Genomic DNA, 19,255 nt, shown 5'->3' on the forward strand with positions numbered 1-19,255 from the left:
ACACCCTCCCAAAAGTAAACCAGGAAAAACAATAACAATTCCTCATCGAATGGATTTATGAACATTGTTTTTTTTCCCCAACTCTTGCAGTTGTACAGGACATAAGGTTTACATTCACAAATTTGAAAATTATGCTTGTTCTAAATTTGAACTGCAAAATTCAATTAGTAAATTTCACTTTGCAAGGTGAGAGTATGTTAAGGATTGTACAATAAAAAGTAACAGTATTTAAACTTAGCTACTACTTCACCTATTATTTTTAAGTTATGTTTTGTTATTAATTGTCCTGTTGTTGATTGGCAATCATTATTATCATTGAGAAAAATATTCTTTTTCCTTAGAATGCAGTGTTCTCAGCTTTTTTTATGTTGTTTCTATTAGCAATGTTAATTTAAGGCTGCCTTTTCACTGAATAAATAGTTGCTAATTTTTAAAAGTATCATATTCATTCATCTGGAGAACTTGTTTGAGTTCTTTTGAGTGATTTAAAAGCTGTCCGTAACTTTTTTGTTTGCAGTTGTTTTTTGCAATATTATCATTCTCATTCCATTTGAATTGAAGAAACCATATGCATATATTATACAGGTGATTTTCAGAAAATGCTTTAAGTAACTTATGTAATTCCAATCACACTTTTCTAGCAGTCTGAAACCTCATAACGTTTTGAAGTTTCTTCTCTCATACAGTTTGTTAATACCATCATAGCATTTATATTTGCGTTTTGAAACTTTTTAATAGCTTCATTATATTTCTCTCATTGCACAACTGAAACATCTACGGGAAGATTTTCTGGTTTCACTGAAGTTCCTTCCACAATTTTTAAAAATAAATTTCCCCCTGTACTTCCATATAAGTCAATCACTTTTGCCTGATAAAGGCTTTACTTTGACCTTAGATAATTGCATTCTTTGATTTTGAAACAACTTTTAATTGCTATGATGAAAAAAACACGAAACACTTATTAGATTAGGCTTAATGAGTTTCGTTTTACTCTTATCAATTCACTTGACGCAGTATGGAAGCTTGGTTGACCCATAACAAAAACAGTGTTTCTAGAATTAAAACAGTAAAAAAATAGCAAAGTCAAAATTAGGGAGTTTAAATTGGAATTACTAAGTAAAGTCCAATTACACTTTTTGAACAAAAGCATTGAGAAGTGCATTCTCCTAAATACAACAACACTCATTGTTGCCGGAACTTATAAACTAAATTGTACATTATTTACTTTCTTGTTTTTTCAATTATACTTTAACATTTTCAGACTATTTTACTCGTGATGGGGGGCGACCTTAACTAACTTTTCAAAAACATTTTTAATCACTGTGGTGCCCACAGTCAATCAGCATCACTCATATGTTGAACTTACACAATTATGTGGTCCTTTTATTTTCTGTTTTTTGCTGGTTGAAATACTGGTTTTGAACAGTTTTAGCAGCAGCTGCACATTTTTACTATCTATCATTTCATTACCACAAGTCTCAGTCAACTGACTGTGAATTTTGACAGGCTTCATAGCAGAGAAGTGGGAAAAATTAACAATATGCTATTCTTTGACTGTAAATATCACCTACAATGCTACTACTATGAGACAGGAGCCTGAGGTTTCTGTAAGCCAGATTAGTTGAATCATCTGGGTTATTTAATATGCCCAATGATTTAAAAAATAATTTTCATATTTCTATATGCTTTCATTCCCAAAGGAAAAGAAGTTAAACTTATAACATGAATTCATGTTATGGAAACTGCTCCCTTCTTCTCTTCTTCGGTGCACCAGTGGCCGTGCAGTTAAAGACTGCTGAACACTAGTAGTTCATTCCCGGTTTGAACCTAGACAAATGGGCATACTGCATGGTCGTGATTGGTTTTCATCCTTTTCTCCATTAAGCCTTTTGACGTGCGGTGGTCACGCCTTGAAACCACCATTTTAAAATTTTTTTTCTCCTCTTCCTTCGGAAATTTTCAAGTGAAAAATCAATTGATTACTGATCTTTGACCTCTAAATAACACAAAATGACTACAGAATCATACATGTTTTAGGTCTTAGTACTTCAAATCAGATGCCTTTTAAAATTCGTTTTCAATGAGACAAAATAACTTCCTTTTATTAATATAAACAACTTTAAATTTCAAAAGTTATTCATCGCACATTATGATTTCTATCATAAACAATAACAAATAGCAATAATTAAACTACATATATAAAAAAAACCTCTATATGTATGGCATTTGCTTTGTGGTTTCAGGGTGCCACCACTGCCCCATTAGAGCATTTTGTAGAGACTTGGTGGTCGCACCTTGAAACCACTGCTCTTCACAATGGCATTTGCTTGCTTCTGAAATAGGAATGTTTATTTTTACCCGGATATAAATAAGGGGTTTTGAAATCACAGAGTTATTTTATTACTAAACAATACACACACCTGCCCAGTAAAAAGGTCTTTCTTTGCCAGAGACTTTTCTCTGACTTCAACACACTTGTTCCCCAAGCTAGTATTGTGATTTTATAAATTATTTCCTGTCGTTTAAATTTAATGTAAGTATACTATGCTATAATTAAAAATAGAAATTGCATAAAATTTTATTTAAATTAAAAATATTTTCTGAATATTTTGAGACGAAATACGAATAAAATAAGTATGAATGGGAAACGAATGATACATACCAAAGTCAAAAAGACCGAACCTTCCCCCCATTAACATAAAAAACGACAAATGTCGTGCCGGATGAAAAGAAACTAAATAACGTACATATACTGATGAAATTTATATCCAATCAGTGTACATTTTGTAGCACAAGGAAGAAACATCATAGAAGAAGATACATGTGCGAAACATGCAATGTGGGTCTATGCATGTACGAAAAAGACAAAACATGCTTTGAACAGTGTCACAAAAAATAGTTGTTCTTTGAAATTAAAAAAAAAAAAAAAAAAAAAAAAAAAAAAAAAAAAAACACAGAGTCTTTTTTTTTATCCTTATTTTACTGAGTTTTTTAATCCATATAGCCAAATGTCCTTATTATGTAGGTACTTATACTTTCACTGCTATAGAAAAATTACATAAATGTTTATTTTTTAATTTTTTCTGACGATTTAGTTTGTAAAATAATGTAAAATATATATATTATGCAATTCTTACATGCATTTTTTAAAAAAAATTAGTAAACTTCGTCATTTATTGGAAACATGCATGGAAAAAGGTAAGTTCCCCCCCCCCATTACCTAGGTAAGTTGGTAAGTTTACGCAATTTCTATTTTTAATTATAGCAAAGTATACTTACATTAAATTTAAACCACAGGAAATAATTTATAAAATCACAATACTAGCTTGGGGAGCAAAGGTGTTGAAGTCAGAGAGAAGTCTCTGGCAAAGAAAGACCTTTTTACTGGGCAGGTGTGTGTATTGTTTAGTAATAAAATAACTCTGTGATTTCAAAACCCCTTTATTTATATCCGGGTAAAAATAAACATTCCTATTTCAGAAGCAAGCAAATGCCATTGTGAAGAGCAGTGGTTTCAAGGTGCGACCACCAAGTCTCTACACAATGCTCTAGTGGGGCAATGGTCGCACCCTGAAACCACAAAGCAAATGCCATACATATAGAGGGTATTTTTATATATGTAGTTTAATTATTGCTATTTTTTATTTAAGTCCTAGATGCGCGATGGTTTCACAGTGCGACCACCACCCACAAAACAATGGGCAAGAGTAGATTTTTTTTAAATTCATATATTATTTGTCTCTAGGATCATAATATTCAATTTCTAGAGTTTTTAGTTAAAAAAATTATAAAAATAATATTGCGCGCATCAAAGGGTTAATACCAGGCATTTGTCTATTAAAAGCCATCCATGAAGGCATTCATCCCCTTAGGCAGATAGCCCTTGTGTGCTTTGCCATATTTAAACAACTACCATTCATTTTCTTTCTTTCACACACATCACAATGATTTTAATTTTAAAGCTGTCAATATAAAGTTTTTAGAAAATAATGCATACCAAATAATGTGTAACTAAATAATGATTTTGCATTAGTGATGAACACATATAAAGACATATTATTTGATTAAATTGTAACAAATATAAGTATGAAAGAAATGTCATATGTAAAGTAAAATTAACTAATTAAACTCTAATAAACTTCAAAGGACCAGAAGTTTGGTGGTGGCTCACTATTTTATTGCATCAAGCTAAACACAAAAAAATAATATACTATTTTACTTCAAATGGATCTGGCAATTATTTAACTACTTAAACACTAATAAAGTATTTGATAAAAATATATGCTCTTACTAATATAACTCAAATGGTAAACACTTTGTCATGTGACTCAAAATAAATTCCACCATTAGATCTAACAATGGACAAGCCAGAGGACGATAAGGACTGTTTCGACCAGATGCAACTTTTCTGTGTCTCATTGGCTATAATAGCAATGCAAAAAACACTCTATAATAACAACACAAACCCACAATGTTTTTATTGCACATTACAGCACACAAATTATAAAAGACATCAGAAATGAATGAGAATGTTCACAATAAAGATTACTTAAAAGTTGACCATAAAACATTGTATTAAGTAATGTGTTAAGCATTATATTAAGTAATTCAATGAAAAGAATTTTAGTATTTTTAAAGTACTTAGATATCTTAGAATTAATAAAAACCCTTCAATACACTGCAGTTTTTTTTTAAGGTTAATTGCAATGCTTCCACCCATATCAGCTTTAAAAATAATCTTCCAAATTTTTCTTTCAAAAAAATTTTAAGATTTTAAAATTATTTGATATTTAAAATGTTAAAATCTCTATCTTAAGTTTTTTTAATTACACAATTAGCCATTGTTTTTATGAGTATGCCCGTCTAGTAATCCTTCCCTATTAGGAGATCATCAACACACATTTTAAATTCAGTTGCAGACTCTTAAACGATAGGTAATTTACCATCATGAGATATCAAAGGGCAGTCAGGCTAAAGAAAAGTGCTTTCTGATATATAATTTTTATGAGAAACTTGGGAGACCCAATCCAATGCTTGCATCATGAAGCAGTTCAAACATCGGAAACTGTAACATGACAGATCTCTGCAATAGCAGTGCGGTATTTAACTGCCAATGTAGCTGATCCAGGATTGAATCCCAAGGTCATTTAATGCTATCAAAGACATCTGGGACTAGTATACTGCACTTCCTCCCAAAACTAATAGAGGGTCACACGAGCAAGCAACAGCAGACCAAGAAGCACAAGCAAGCCTTACACCTTAGGACTGCCAACAATAACTGCCATGTGGTAGATCCATAACTGAATTCCAAGGTCATTTAACATCAATAAGGGCATTGGGAACTCATATGCTGCACTTCCCAACAGTGCTAATATGGTGACATGAGCAGGCAACAACAGACCATGAAGCACAAACGAGCCTCTCACCTCGGTACTGCCCCAACACAATGGGGAAAACACAAAATTGCTCAGGTAGCTAACCTATTTTTTCGCAATACTCAAATCTGAAGTAAAACCATAAATATGATTTAACTTATCCATTTGAACACAAGTGGCTGCAGTATCTAAAAGGGCTGAAAAATGAAGATATTTTATTGATACCTTTCTTATTTAAATTAACCATACTGCATATAACAGCATACATACAGTACAGAACATAAACAAGGAGTATAAATTGTTGTTATCATTATACATACAGTATTCATCAAATACAATGTAGATATATAGCACAAGACTGTTCCTAAAGATTTTAACATCTTAGAACTCAAAAGATGAGTACCCTAAATATTTTTATCATTTTTACACTGATGTTTAATGATAAGTTCCCTTCTTTTTCATACCTTGACAGCCATTCTCAAGAAAGCTCTGAACTGAACAGACAACAATGCATATCATTATTCACAGTGAATATAACCCAGCAATTCATCAACATAAAATCATGCAAGTTCTGAAGTATAAAAATTAGGTACTTACGTATTATCGCAACCAGGTTGACGCTATTCGTAAGTTTTGACGCTATTTGTAAGTTTGAGTAAAAAAGTATGAATAGAAAGAAAATGTACATTTATTAATTACAGATAATTTTTTATACAGTTTTTATATTACTTGCTTTTAAAATATAAAATAGCAATTAAACCCTTCCGGTTTCGAATTTGAATAAGTTGCAGAATTATTTTTTCGGCGGAAATCTTTTGACTATTGCTTTTAGCACTGATTAAAAACCGCATTCGCCATAACCATGTACACGTCGACTTATTTTTACTTAAAAAAAATCCCAGAATTGCACAAAAATGGCATTGCACACACTTTTCACTTTATCCATGTACACTATTTTCTCATAAATTACAAAAATTTGCACGAAAATGCAGGAAAATTTTGTGAATCTTCATATGCTCTTTTTACAAAACACGTAGGGTTGCCGTAAGTAGGGTTGCCAAATTTCGCAATTTATGCGAATCTTGACCTGGTTGCGATAATACGTAAGTACCAAAAATTATTATACCTATCTTATACCTGTCCTAGGTAAAGATTAACAATCTTATTTGAAAAAGGTTTTACAGGATCAACTGACATCTGAAAATAAACATGTTTCGGTCATTATAAGGACCTTTTTTGCATGTTTTTTTCTCAAACAACAAAACCTTCTACTCAACAGATACCTGCACACATCATCCATTCCACTTAACACAAGTTCTAGTTCCTAGATTTCCCATGTTTTATCATCTTAATACTTTTTTTGAATGCTACTTTTAAAAATACTTTCTCTTATACTGTACAATATACCTAGCATCATAAAAATTGTACATATTTATTCATATCCCAAAGCTGCTACATTTAGTATCAAGACTGGAAACTGATTCTACATTTCACATGTATAAAAAAAAAATATTTCAGAAAACAGTTTACCATGGTGCCATACTTTTGTGAGTTTACTGATGTTATCAAGCAATGCACAAATCTGGCATGTAAGCATATTACTTTTATTTTATAGATCACATAACTGCTTTAATTTTAGATATTAAACAAAGTAGAAATTATGCATAGCTTAATTAAAAATTAATGAAAAAACAAGAATGTCACATGAACAAAGAAACTTACCATTCTGTGCAAATGAACTTTGTAGACTAAATTAACATCATGAATTATGGAATTTGCATACTGATCCTAAAATATTAAGAGAAATTTTTTAAAAAAATTAATGTTTAGAACACAGACACTTTTTATTTAAATTTTGCATTTACTGAGAAAATTAATTAAACCATATGATGATCAGTTTATTAAAATGTTAAATATTTTATGATAGTAATAATTATACAAACCCTACAGTGTTTCTGTTCATAATATTTTTTCTATTAGATATTCCTATCTGTTAAAACTGCAACACCATGAAGGTAACATCAGAGCTGAATGAAATTAATTCCATATACAATCCATTGTAATAAATTTGGTCAAGCTGACACATGTTGCATTACAAAGATGTACTTACCATAGAACTGAATCAAACATATTTTGAAATACTTCAAGAATAGGATTCCATACTCTTTCCATGTCAGCATAAACCTCATGCATACTGATTACGGGACAAGTGTCATAGCTGAACTCATGCTCCATAAAATCTCAAATGTGTTCAATAACTGACATGTCTGGCAAATGGACAGGACAAGGAGAAGTAGTATCTGGCAAGCTAAGAAGAACTGAAAATTTTTAACAATATATGGGTAGGCACTGCCTTCCTGAAATAAACCACCAAAAATGTGTTGAAAAAGGCTAAAATTTCAGGCTCCATAATTTTAATATAGTAGTTTAAGGTGAGAGCATCTTCAGTTCTTATCGAATAAGATAGATCATTATACCCACTGATACCCCCCGACCATCCCATTTGACAACTGTTCAATATGATGCTGAGTGCACTCTGCAAGATGGCATTCATTCTCTTGACCATCATTATATTCCAAATTGATGTGCGATTCCTCAGAAAAGGAAATTTGCTGCTAATCAACAAGCTACTTGCTGTGTTGATGAGCCCTCCATAGCCAAAGGCATTGATGATTTTACATCAAAGCCCTCCTCCATGAAGGGATGTATACACACAATCAACAGCACAGCAAATGCCAACAACTGGTTGAAGCTGACAAAGGCATACTTGTAGTGGCGCTCCAGTGTTGTGCCAGCTGTCATGATATAGCAACATGGTTTATCACTGTCATGAGGAAGAAGTGTCTGTCATTCTGTGTTGCAGTAACACTTGTAGAGACATTAGGTATTTTTTGGAAGCAGGTAAAATGAAAAATTTGCGCCTTCGCCAAGAATTGAACCACGGACTTCGAGAACATGTGCCCAGCGTGCAGACCACCACACCACAAAGGCAGGAGAAATATCTTATATACTCCCCGTTTTAAAGGGCAATTGGGGTTTTTAGGGGACCCAATTGCCAAATGCTGGGTGTGAAGAATCATCATCCAACACCCTTTTAGTTTGCACACCACTATAGAGATATTAGGTAATTTTTGGAAGCAGGAAAGATGAAAAATTTGCAATGCGTTCGCTGGGAATCGAACACGGACCTCTCGAATACGCGACCATTGTGCAGACCACCACACCATGAAGGTATACCCAAGAAGCCAGCAGAAATACCTTATACACTTCATGATTCACTGCCAGCTTTGTGATTTTTCCAATTATCTTAAGCCCACTACTTCCAAGGTGGATTACAGATGAAGTATTATGCCCCATAAAAGCTGTGATTTCACATTAAAAAAATTCTTGGTCTCATAAATTAATCATTGTTTCCATTCAAACACTATAGCTTGGGTTCTATTCCTGCCGTCAGGTGGGAGACCATTCCACTTCTATGATTCATTTTTCTCTGGAATCTGGTGTCAGGAAGAAGGGAGAAAATGTTCTAAGGCATCATTATTGTGATGGCCCCTTTCATTGCTGAGCAGCAATTATTTTTTGACAATTTTGCTATTTTTTCCTGAAATGTTTCAAGTTTTTTTCTGGTAAATATTGTATTAATAAAGTGCTTGTACCAGTAAGGACTGTAACATGACTGATGATTCAGAACAATGCCAGTAAAAATGAGACCTGTCAAATTTATGAGAAGAAATGTTAATAAATTACTAATGTTTTTTGATTGATTGCATAAATGAATGAAATATATTCTATATTTATGAAGATGTTTATTTAAACAATGTTACACTTTAAGCAGATATGTTTTATACTGATGAAATGTTTTATAATATTGAATAGAATATATTCTGTATTTATGAAGATCTTTATTAAAACAAAGTTGAATTTTGAGTACATATATTTTATACTGATGAAATGTTTTACAATATTAAATAGAATTATTTTCTACAAGTTAAGATTTTTTTCTAAATAATCTGAAGTTAGGGAAGAATGATATTTATCTTATCTGAATTTATGGCATTGTGTTTTCATTTAGTATACTTCCGATTTATGAATATTTGTTTAGGGAAATAAGTCTGGATCAGCTAATTAAATTGTGAGGCTCTTGCCAAGGTACTTTTACAAAATTTGCAGAAAAGGTGCGGGTATTTTTTAAATTAGAAGCCACTGACATTGATTCGGGTGCCGGATTTTTGGAATTTGAGGAAATTCTTAATATGTTACAGACCGATGATAATTGTTCTAAAAATATGCTGGATGATGAAATCTAAAGTACGGACAAGTACAGCAGTACATTTATTGATTTTAACCCTCTGAGCGTTACGGGTTTAGCCTTGAAATTTCAAACTTCCTCAAAATGTCATGAATAAGTGATATTTTCTTGATTTTAATTAAAAAATGACTCATTCATTTTGTACCTTGATTCCTTTTCTTCCAATATACATCCAAACTGAAATCAGATACATTAAAAGCTAGCAGAAATTTTCATGTATAATGAATGTGGAAGGCAACCTTCTGTATGGAATTTTCCGGCCTTAACGCTGAGAGTGTTAAAATGGAACTTCAATGACGATTAAATTCATTGAGAGATTCGAATGGAATACAGATTGAAAGGGAAACTAATTCTAAAAGAAATTCTAAAATGCCAAAGATTGAATAACAAAATTTAGATGGGAACTTAAAGCATCGACTTTCATTTTCGGAGGTAGACAAATTTCAGTATCCCCTCCAGTCTACTTAAAAGGGTTCAAGAGTTTCCTGTAACAGCTGACAATTATCAATATGCTGTTGGGTGTTTACACATGTTTTGGCAGAGAAATGTTCTTGTTTATGTCAGGGAATTGCATAAATTGCTTGCAATGAATCTAAAGTATTACTAAGCACAAGGTAAAAAACATTAGCTACCTATAGTGAAACTTAATGACAGATTAGAGACACAATTAAGATCCCTGAAAATACTTGGCATTGCTAGTGACAGGTATGCATCAATGTTGTACTCCTTAGTCAAATCTAGTCTACCAGTTGAGCTTTTATGCATATGGGTAAGGCACATAAATTCTGTTTGTCTTGAATCTGATAATAAAACTTTCAATAAATTAGAAACATTGATGCAATTTTTACACAGTGAAATTTAAGGGGATAAAAGAATTAATCAGTCTCTAAGTGGTTTGGGGTTGAAAAACAAAACAAAGAAATCTTTTGAAAATAAATCTAGATATTTTTCTAATCAAAATAAAGCAGTCACAACGGGTATGGAACTTTTAACCTCATTCCAGGGTAAACAGAGTAGAGAGCATAAATGTGTATTCTGCAATATCGCAAAGTATAGAAAGGTAGCATATTTAGCTTACAAACATAGAAAGCAATGCCTTATAAAACAAGGAGGCTGTTTTGAATGCTTTAAATTAAACTATATTTCTAGTTTGTTCAAAAGTAATTAACTGCACCATTTGTGGAAAATCCCAACATGGCATTCTCTGCAAAAACAATCAGAAATGAACTCCAAATACACAAAGTGTTAGGAGCAACAAAGCTGCTTCTGAGCAAGAGGAGACCTTAGCTAAAGTTTCTTCATTTCCAAGTGTTCTGTGGCAAACCCTCACTGTTGTTTTGGGAGGTGACAGCTAGAGTTAAAAAATCCGTGCTATAATCGACTCTATCTCCCAAAGATTTTATCTACAGGAAAGAACTGCAAAAAAAGTCAAAGAGAAGGGGAAAATTGAAACATTCAGATGTCAGTGACAACTACTGTTGTAATTTTGATGTTCTTTTCTAACTACAATTTGTCAAACTATGCCAATGGTTACACAACACTGTGAAGATGATTTGCCCGATATGGGTTATATTTAAAAGATTGCCTTGGCTCTGTAAAACTTCTTGTAGGTTCAGATGTAGCCAGTAAGCTAATGACAGGGAAATTGAAAAGATATAAATACAGCCTTTCTGCTGTGGAAACAAAATTAGGTTGAAGAGTTTTGAGCCATATGGAGGAATGTTCAGAGCAAACTGAAAACCTTAGTTACTTTGATGTCAGTTCCAGATATACAATTGCACACCTGTGGGAGTCAGATAGTCTTAGAATTAATGATCCTGCTTAAAAGCAATTAGAACTTGAAGAGGCATCCATTAAACATTTTGTAAAGACTCTAAAAAGATATGATGATAGCCGATACATGATCTCATTGTCATGGATAGAAGGACACTAGGTTCTCTCAAATAGCAAAGTTGGTGCTGCATGACTGGAAAGCAGTTTTTTATGGTTTTACTTCCCTTCACCTCAGGCATCAACTACGTAGAGTTTTGATCTGACCGATCAAATTTGCCGCATTAGAACGGCCATTCGCAGTTGTGAAAAAATAAGGGCATGTAATTTTACATGCCGCCGCCTGAAAATTCTACAAAGTGGTTCTTCCCACACTTCCAGCATCTCCCTGCGTTTGTACATAACTGCTGTGTGTGTCCCCATTCTTGGCACCTATAACATTGAATAGGTTGCTTCTTCGGTGCAAACTTTTCAATTCAGACATTGACACTGAACATACAGTTCAGGTTATGTATGGCATATCCTGATTTCTTTTTCTCAAGCTCCAGCAAGAAGATGGGCAGTTTTTCGAAATTATTTTTCTTACTTCTTTGGAACTGCTTTACTTTCAGGATTAGGAACTTCCTCCTCTCTAGGTCCTTGTATATTTCTTCAGTTATATTATCCAGGATGTTTTCCAGTACCAATTTCAGTGGTTTTTCCGCATTCAATTGGAAGGTATGGAAAGATATGTTCCTTTCTTTCAGCAGTTTTGTAGTATTCCTGTAATCATCTACAGTCTTCACAAAGATTGATTTTACCTTTGTATCAACTTGGAATTTCTCCTCGCATGATTATAATAGTTCCTCAACATTCAGCCAATCCATTGTGTTACTCTGAAGTACTATTGGTGTGGGGGGGGTCTCCTGCTGGGCAGCTCCTTCTTTAGACTCCTTCTCATTTATCTTTTAAAGTGACCGGAATCTGTTACTGTTTACAATTTCCATCAGCTCTGGCTTATCAGGAATTTTTACTGTCTTTTTTAGAGATATCCATGGTCCATCATTTCCGGTCAGTTCTGTAGATTTTTCTTTGGTAGGTTTTCCTTCAGTGCGGGGCTTTTTAGCTCCTTTTCCTCCATCAATGTATCCACATGCTTTAAGCGTGGTAACCGCTTCATCAATTCCCATGCCTTTGATAATTCCTTTGATGAAATTGATTTGGCCTTCATCAGTTTCTTTACTCATCAACTGTTCTATCTGCTCTTCTGATTTGGTTCTCTGTGTCCTTTTCTCCTTTCCTTCGGGCTTCTCAAGAACTCTTCTCTTCTTGAAATAACCGGCTGCGATACTGTTGACCTTTCCGAGTCTGCATAGTCACTGTAGTCATCGTTGTTAAAATCAGGTGTCTTAAAGAAAGACATTTTGTTACACTAAGGTAACACCAATCACAAAAATTATGCTATCAATATGTTCAGTACAACTTCGTTGACCACCTACGGTCAAACACTGAACACCTTGATGTGTGTTAATTATGTTAATATGTGGAAAGCAGTGAGCATAACGGTTGTATTTATACTCCACAGTAATGTGAATTGAGAAGATAGTGCCATCTATCGGTAAAAATATTCACAAAATTCAAACATTAAGTTAATAAATTTTTAAAATCATTAGGAAAGTGTGGATTGGGCTTAAAGTCATTAACTAAACAAGATAAATATTTGCGCAAAGATTTACCAGATAAGTTAAAGATAAACCAAAAGTTGTTAAAATTAATGTAATTAAAATTATTAAAGTTCTTTAAAAGTGCAATAAGTGAAAATTTTTAGAAGCCTTTTTAATTAGTCATCAAGATATAATTAGCTCTGATATGATCGTCCCCCAAAATTTAAAATTACTGCAAAAATAAGCATTATAAAAGAGTTCTTGAGTAAGAAATCAGAATAACCATTGGGTAAACCAAAAGCAATAAGCTAAATAAATATTAATTAAATTTCGAACCAAACATAAAGCATAATTTTTAAAAAAACCTTACAAATCAAAAGTAACTATTGTAAAAAAAAAAAATAAATAAAAAAAAAAAATAATAATAATTTCAAGTCAAAAACTTTGTTTTTTGGAAACTAATTTATTTAGAAGAAATTAACTAAAAGGAAAATAAGTAATAATTTAAAATATTAATTAATACTGAAAAGTTTCCCAATGAAGAGAAAAGAAAAATATAAAAATGGAAGGCTTATAGCTTAGAATCAGGGAAAAGGAATAATAATTAAAAATTAAAAAGGCAATATGCCTAAAACTGAAAAAATAAATAAAACTGAATTGATCAATTCAATTAATTTGAACAGAATTTGAAAAATAAAATAAAACCCGAATAAAGATAAACATCCACAAGAATTGAGTTGAAGCCACCTGTTTACAACTGAAGTTTCATCTAAAGTTTCACTTTATATAATTGACAGCTTACAGTTTTTCACCTGTAAATGACTAGGTGCTAATAACTTCTAAACCTCTCATCTCAAATCACATGACAGAGCAGTTGAAGTCATAATGAAATCATGCACAATCAGCAGAAGACAAATAAAGGTCCTTATTTTATAGATGAGCCCAAATACTGGACACAGAGTACTGCCATGTGCAATCTGACATTTTAAGAAAAATTAACTTGTTATCAGCTCTATAATATACGTCAAAGAGGCTGGCTATTAATTACAAATGCTACATGATTATTTGGGGAAGCATTCTTTTAAGTGAAATAACTCTTTTGGTGCTGACAGTTTGTGAACCTCAGAAGGTATTCTGAATATTCATATATGTCTTTGTGCCAGTCCAATACGCAAAGCATTCATATTAAAAGATAATATTTCCCAGCTACACTGGGCTACTAGTAGGGCAGAATTTAAGAGATACCATCACTTTAACAGCTAAAGCCAAAGGCAGGTAAGATGGACTAGGCAGTACTAAGAACTTATACTTGCTTTCAATGAAAACTAGTTATACTTCCTATACAGCTGTCTCACATCATCATAAGCAATACAAAATAATACTACATAGCCATCAGACGCTGCATTCTAAAATAGTTCTTTTCCCATCATACTGTTGTTTGATGAAAAAGGTTTATATATATATATATATATATATATATATATATAAAACATCTTACAGCACACACATTACCCATATTAAGTGAAACTTATTCATGTAGTTTTTTTACCACTAATTTTTTACGGGTGCTTAATTTATGGAAAGCAAATCAAGAATAATGAAAATCAACATCTATTGATTTCAGTTACATTTTTAAGATAGTGCTAATACTACAGTAATAGTGCTAATTTTCTATACACATATTTTTGATGTTACTATATTTATATTCTCAATATAAAACAATACTATAAATTATAAAATACATTTTATATACACAAACATACAAGCAATAGCAAATGATTCAATATTACACAGTTAAACAATAAAAAATTTTAATGGACTTATTATTTAAAACTCAACAAATATATTAGGCATATATATTTTTTAAATGAACAAAAATATTTTACAATACACTCACCTCTGTTATGCAAGTTAAAATAATAAAGCACAGTTTGCATGTGTTCATATTAGATTCATCTAAGAAGAAACTGAAGTTAGTATGCAAAATCCTAAATCATGACATACAGCAATTTATATTAAAACTTGATTAATTTAACACTTCCTTTTTATTTACAGAAAATAAGGTTTTCATGACACTATTAATTTATTTCATGTTAGTTCATTTTAACCATGCAACCTTAAAGATACAATCTTCCTACAGCAAAAGACAATTTTTACATTCTGCAAATTTAATAAACAATTTAAGCAATATTACTGAATAATTTATTTAAATTGGAAAAACATAAGGCAAAGATCAATTTGTAGAAATGCATTTATAATTTTTTAGGAAGAATTTCTTCATTCTTATTAGAGAATGAAGCAAGGCATAGAAAGTTACAGCTTAGAAAGTTACAGAATAAAATATAAATTGCAACAATTAATAAAATTCATAAAATTGCAACCATATAATAATTGCCTTGAATGATACAAATGGTTAGAAAGGCAGAGTGCCAGAACAAACTTTAGGGTACAACTTTGATTTCCGTGTAAGTTGTGGTTGTGTGTGTCTTTCCCTCTTTTTGCAGGTGTAATATTAATCTACCCTGCATTGCAGCCTGGGCAAAACTCTCAATGAAACTGGCTAAATGATCAAAGGGTTTGGCCAATCCCGAAAAATGCTTGAGAAACAAATGCTCTGCCATATGAAACAAAAACTACACAATCACAGATATTTGCCATTTTTGATATGAAAAAATTAAACATATACAGTACAAAGTTTGAAGGACCTTCAGACTCTAAGTAATTCTTTTCCTTCACAAACACCACGAGTGGAGTATGTAATACTTAAGACATGCAGGGATACTGTAAAATGAAATTTTCTCCAGACTAACAAAGATTCTTGCATGTCACTGGCAAACGCCTGCTTGCTAAGCAAATCACACCATAGCCAATGAAAATACATTGACTGATGTTGACCATGATCACAACTTTTGGCTTTTGAGTGATCGTGGGGAGTTAGCATTTTTCTGCCTCACCAAAATTGTAACACATATTCATTTGGAGTGGGAATGTTGCGTTCTCCCCTTTTTTTTGGCAAAGCAGCAAGGAAGAGAGGGAAAAAATTCTGAAGATCTGATGGTCAGTTTTAATGCAGCAAACTGTGCTCTTCCTTTCATTTCTGATTTGATCTAGCTTGTTATTTTTGGCACTTATCAAAACCAAAGTCTGAATTTTCAAATATGTTGAAATGAGTTTCTAATTTCAGCAAGATCTACAAATAGAATGTTTCAGTGTCAGCTTAGCAGAAAGAAAAGGATGGGGAAAAAAAAAAGACAAAGGAATATTTGTTTCAAAATTATGCAAGAAGTATGGCACTGGAAATTCAACTGCATATAATGTAAAAATCATAAAAAGGAACTTTTTGTGGAGCCTGTCACCCCCCTTATAACGAACAGCTGAAAAATCATTCACTGAGATAAAAGTTACAATCCTGACATGATTGAATGGATGAGAAAGCATTGCAGCGAAGATGTGAATGGGTGAGGCAGCAACGCAGTGAGGGTGTGCTACTGTGGCTGGGCTATCTAAGTCTCAAATCAAAATATTTAATAAGGAAGTAAGGCTTAAAAACTTAGTATACATATTCAACAGGTTGGTTAACCTAATCTTAAAATTGCCATGGTATAAGACAGTTAAAAATTTCAGGCTTAAAAATCTTCAGCTCATACTGAAATAACTGAATAATATATAGATTAAATTTCAAACTCACTAACAATGAAAAGTTACCTCCACAGCAAATTTTGTTATTGAAAAATACGCGATCTCAGAAATTTAAAAGAGTAAATACTTTTTTCGTCAGATACCATTCAAGTAAGGAACGTGTATGACACAAGCATTAATCACTGACTAGCATGAAAATCGTTTCATACTCAGTAACATATGAAATCATATGGTTTATTGAATGAAGCAAAAATTGTCATGAGAAGAGACAATTGTTTGGCTTATTCATCACTTAAATACAACGCTTTTGTGTCATTCTTTGCTCCCTGTATATTAATCATTCAGCCAATGGATGGCAGAATGCTGCGCACACTTAAATGCATGCAACACTTCTTGTCCAATTAATAAGGATATAACTATATTTAAATAAATGCTTGACATAATTTATAGCCAGCTACTATATTTCATGATTATAATGATGATAGCTACAAAATTTGAGATATCATCAGCAAAAGAATAAATTTTCAAGGATAAAATTTCATTTTCCCATCAACCATCAAAGCTGGTGGAAATCCCACCAAAACAGCACCACTGACTCCGGTGGAAGCTTGTTGTATATTTAGTTAAATAAAAGATATTGCATTAGGTTTAGTAAAATACTAGATATCAGATGTCAATATGCCATATAAAAAAAGAAAACTACCAGCTCAGTTTCTGAGGTTATGCAAGAAAGGAATTCATTTAAATTAGCACTGAATATTCAAACAGCGAAATATCCTTAATGGAATATAAAATAATAACAAAACTGCCATCTTTATAAACTGTGTAGAGATACTAGGATTTTATGGAAGCAGGCAAAATGAAAAACTAGCAACGCCTTCACCGGGAATCAAACCACGGACCTCCGGAATACCGGCCTAGCATGCAGACCACCACACCACGAAGGCACGCCAAGAAGGTGGCAGAAATACCTTATATACTCCCCTTTTAAAGGGCAACTGGGGTTTTCAGGGGACCCAATCACCAAATCCTGGGTGTGGAAAATCATCATCCACCACCCTTTTAGTTCAGGCACCACTGTAGAGACATTAGGTTAATTGGAAAAGCAGGAGAGATGAAAAATGAGCAAACGCCTTCGCCAGGAATCAAACCACAGACCTCTGAAATACCGGCCCAGTGTGCAAACCACTACACCACGAAAGCTTGCTAAGGTGGTGGGAAAATACCTTATATACTCCCCCTCTTTTAAAGGGCAATTGGAGTTTTTAGGGGACCTAATCGCCTAATCATGTGTGGGGAGAAATCATCATCCACCACCCTTTCAGTTTGGCCGCCACTGTAGAGACATTAGGGTTTTTTTTTTTTTTTTTTTTTTTTTTTTTTTTGGAAGCAGGCAAGATGAAAAATGTGCAATGCCTTCACTGGGAATCAAACCATGGACCTCTGGAATACCTGCCCAGCGTGCAGACCACCACACCATGAAGGCATGCCAAGAAGGTGGGAGAAATACCTTATGACTCAACAGTGCATCCTTTCATTTAAATATGCATCTAAGCAGTGTTGTGCTGTTCAGCAATGTCTTTTATTGATCTATTTTGTCAAATTCTGCAGTCTTCTATAGTTCTGTGTATATGCATCAGTATAACCAGTCCTGCAACTTTGAAACTTCTTGCTGCTCTGCAGAATGCAAGTCCCAGATCAATCCTTTTATCAAAATGCAATTGAAAAACAGACAAAAAGCAGTTAATGTATAACTTCCATACAAAATCTAGCCTGGTAAATGAAAGTGAAGTTTTTATCAAGGCCTCTAATAGGTAAGAATAGATGCATTCTGCCAATTTTAAGCTAAGCACAACTCCTTAGATGTCTTGGTATTGCACAATCTTTGTTGTGAACTTTTTTACTGACCACATTTATTGCTTACGTTATTGTTACATAAGTCATACTAATTTAGGACAAAAATGATTTTAAATTTTTTGGAGAATATAGCTTGAAGTTTTAATAAAATTAAATTTGCATGTATTTTGAAAAAAAATCAAACTACTGCCATACTTACTTTAATATCTAAGCCCCCCCCACCTACTGACTTGCACTGCACTGTACATACCACAGTTAAGAAATTCAATGATGCATATTATGCAGCTTATAAAAAACACAAAAAATAGCACATTCTCCCACTTATGACCTTAAAAATTACAGCAAGTGCCTACAGTTCTCTTAGAGAGGCACCAGTTCTTATCAGTGTGCTGTGATGTCATGCTTATCTATTACTGGCAATAAATTGCACTGTTTGGCAATACTTGGAGGAAATAGTTGGCGGCAAAAATGAAATTTGTTAATAGGAAGATGCAATAATAAATGAAGATGATATAGTAAAAATCTTCCATTGTAGTGATAATGCCTCAGTCATAAAAAACCAACTAACCGAAGAAAAAATCTGTATTATGGTTTTATCCAGAAAATATTGCTACTGATAGTTAAGAGAAAGATAAAGAGATGCTGAGAATGGCAACATTTTG

At 32.8% G+C, this 19,255-nt stretch overlaps 1 protein-coding gene across 3 annotated transcripts in view; it reads right to left on the reverse strand.

Annotated features, from left to right (window-relative positions):
• Nucleotides 1-19,255, reverse strand: part of LOC118190041 (armadillo-like helical domain-containing protein 3) — a 168,445-nt gene that overhangs the window by 46,014 nt on the left and 103,176 nt on the right. For all 3 annotated transcript variants that reach the window (XR_004758349.2, XM_035360729.2, XM_035360730.2), the window contains exons 17-19: nt 14,995-15,053; nt 7,098-7,163; nt 4,292-4,422 (exon numbers count right to left, since the gene is read on the reverse strand). Coding sequence is in view for 2 of the 3 variants with exons in the window: in XM_035360729.2 (XP_035216620.1) it covers nt 4,292-4,422; nt 7,098-7,163; nt 14,995-15,053 (256 nt within the window). In the remaining variant the exon portion in view is untranslated. The remainder of the gene's footprint in view (nt 1-4,291; nt 4,423-7,097; nt 7,164-14,994; nt 15,054-19,255) is intronic.

The sequence above is a fragment of the Stegodyphus dumicola genome, chromosome X2 (assembly GCF_044657685.1).
Source record: "Stegodyphus dumicola isolate Sdum_Otavi_A_Nest chromosome X2, ASM4465768v1".
Lineage (NCBI taxonomy): Eukaryota > Metazoa > Arthropoda > Arachnida > Araneae > Eresidae > Stegodyphus > Stegodyphus dumicola.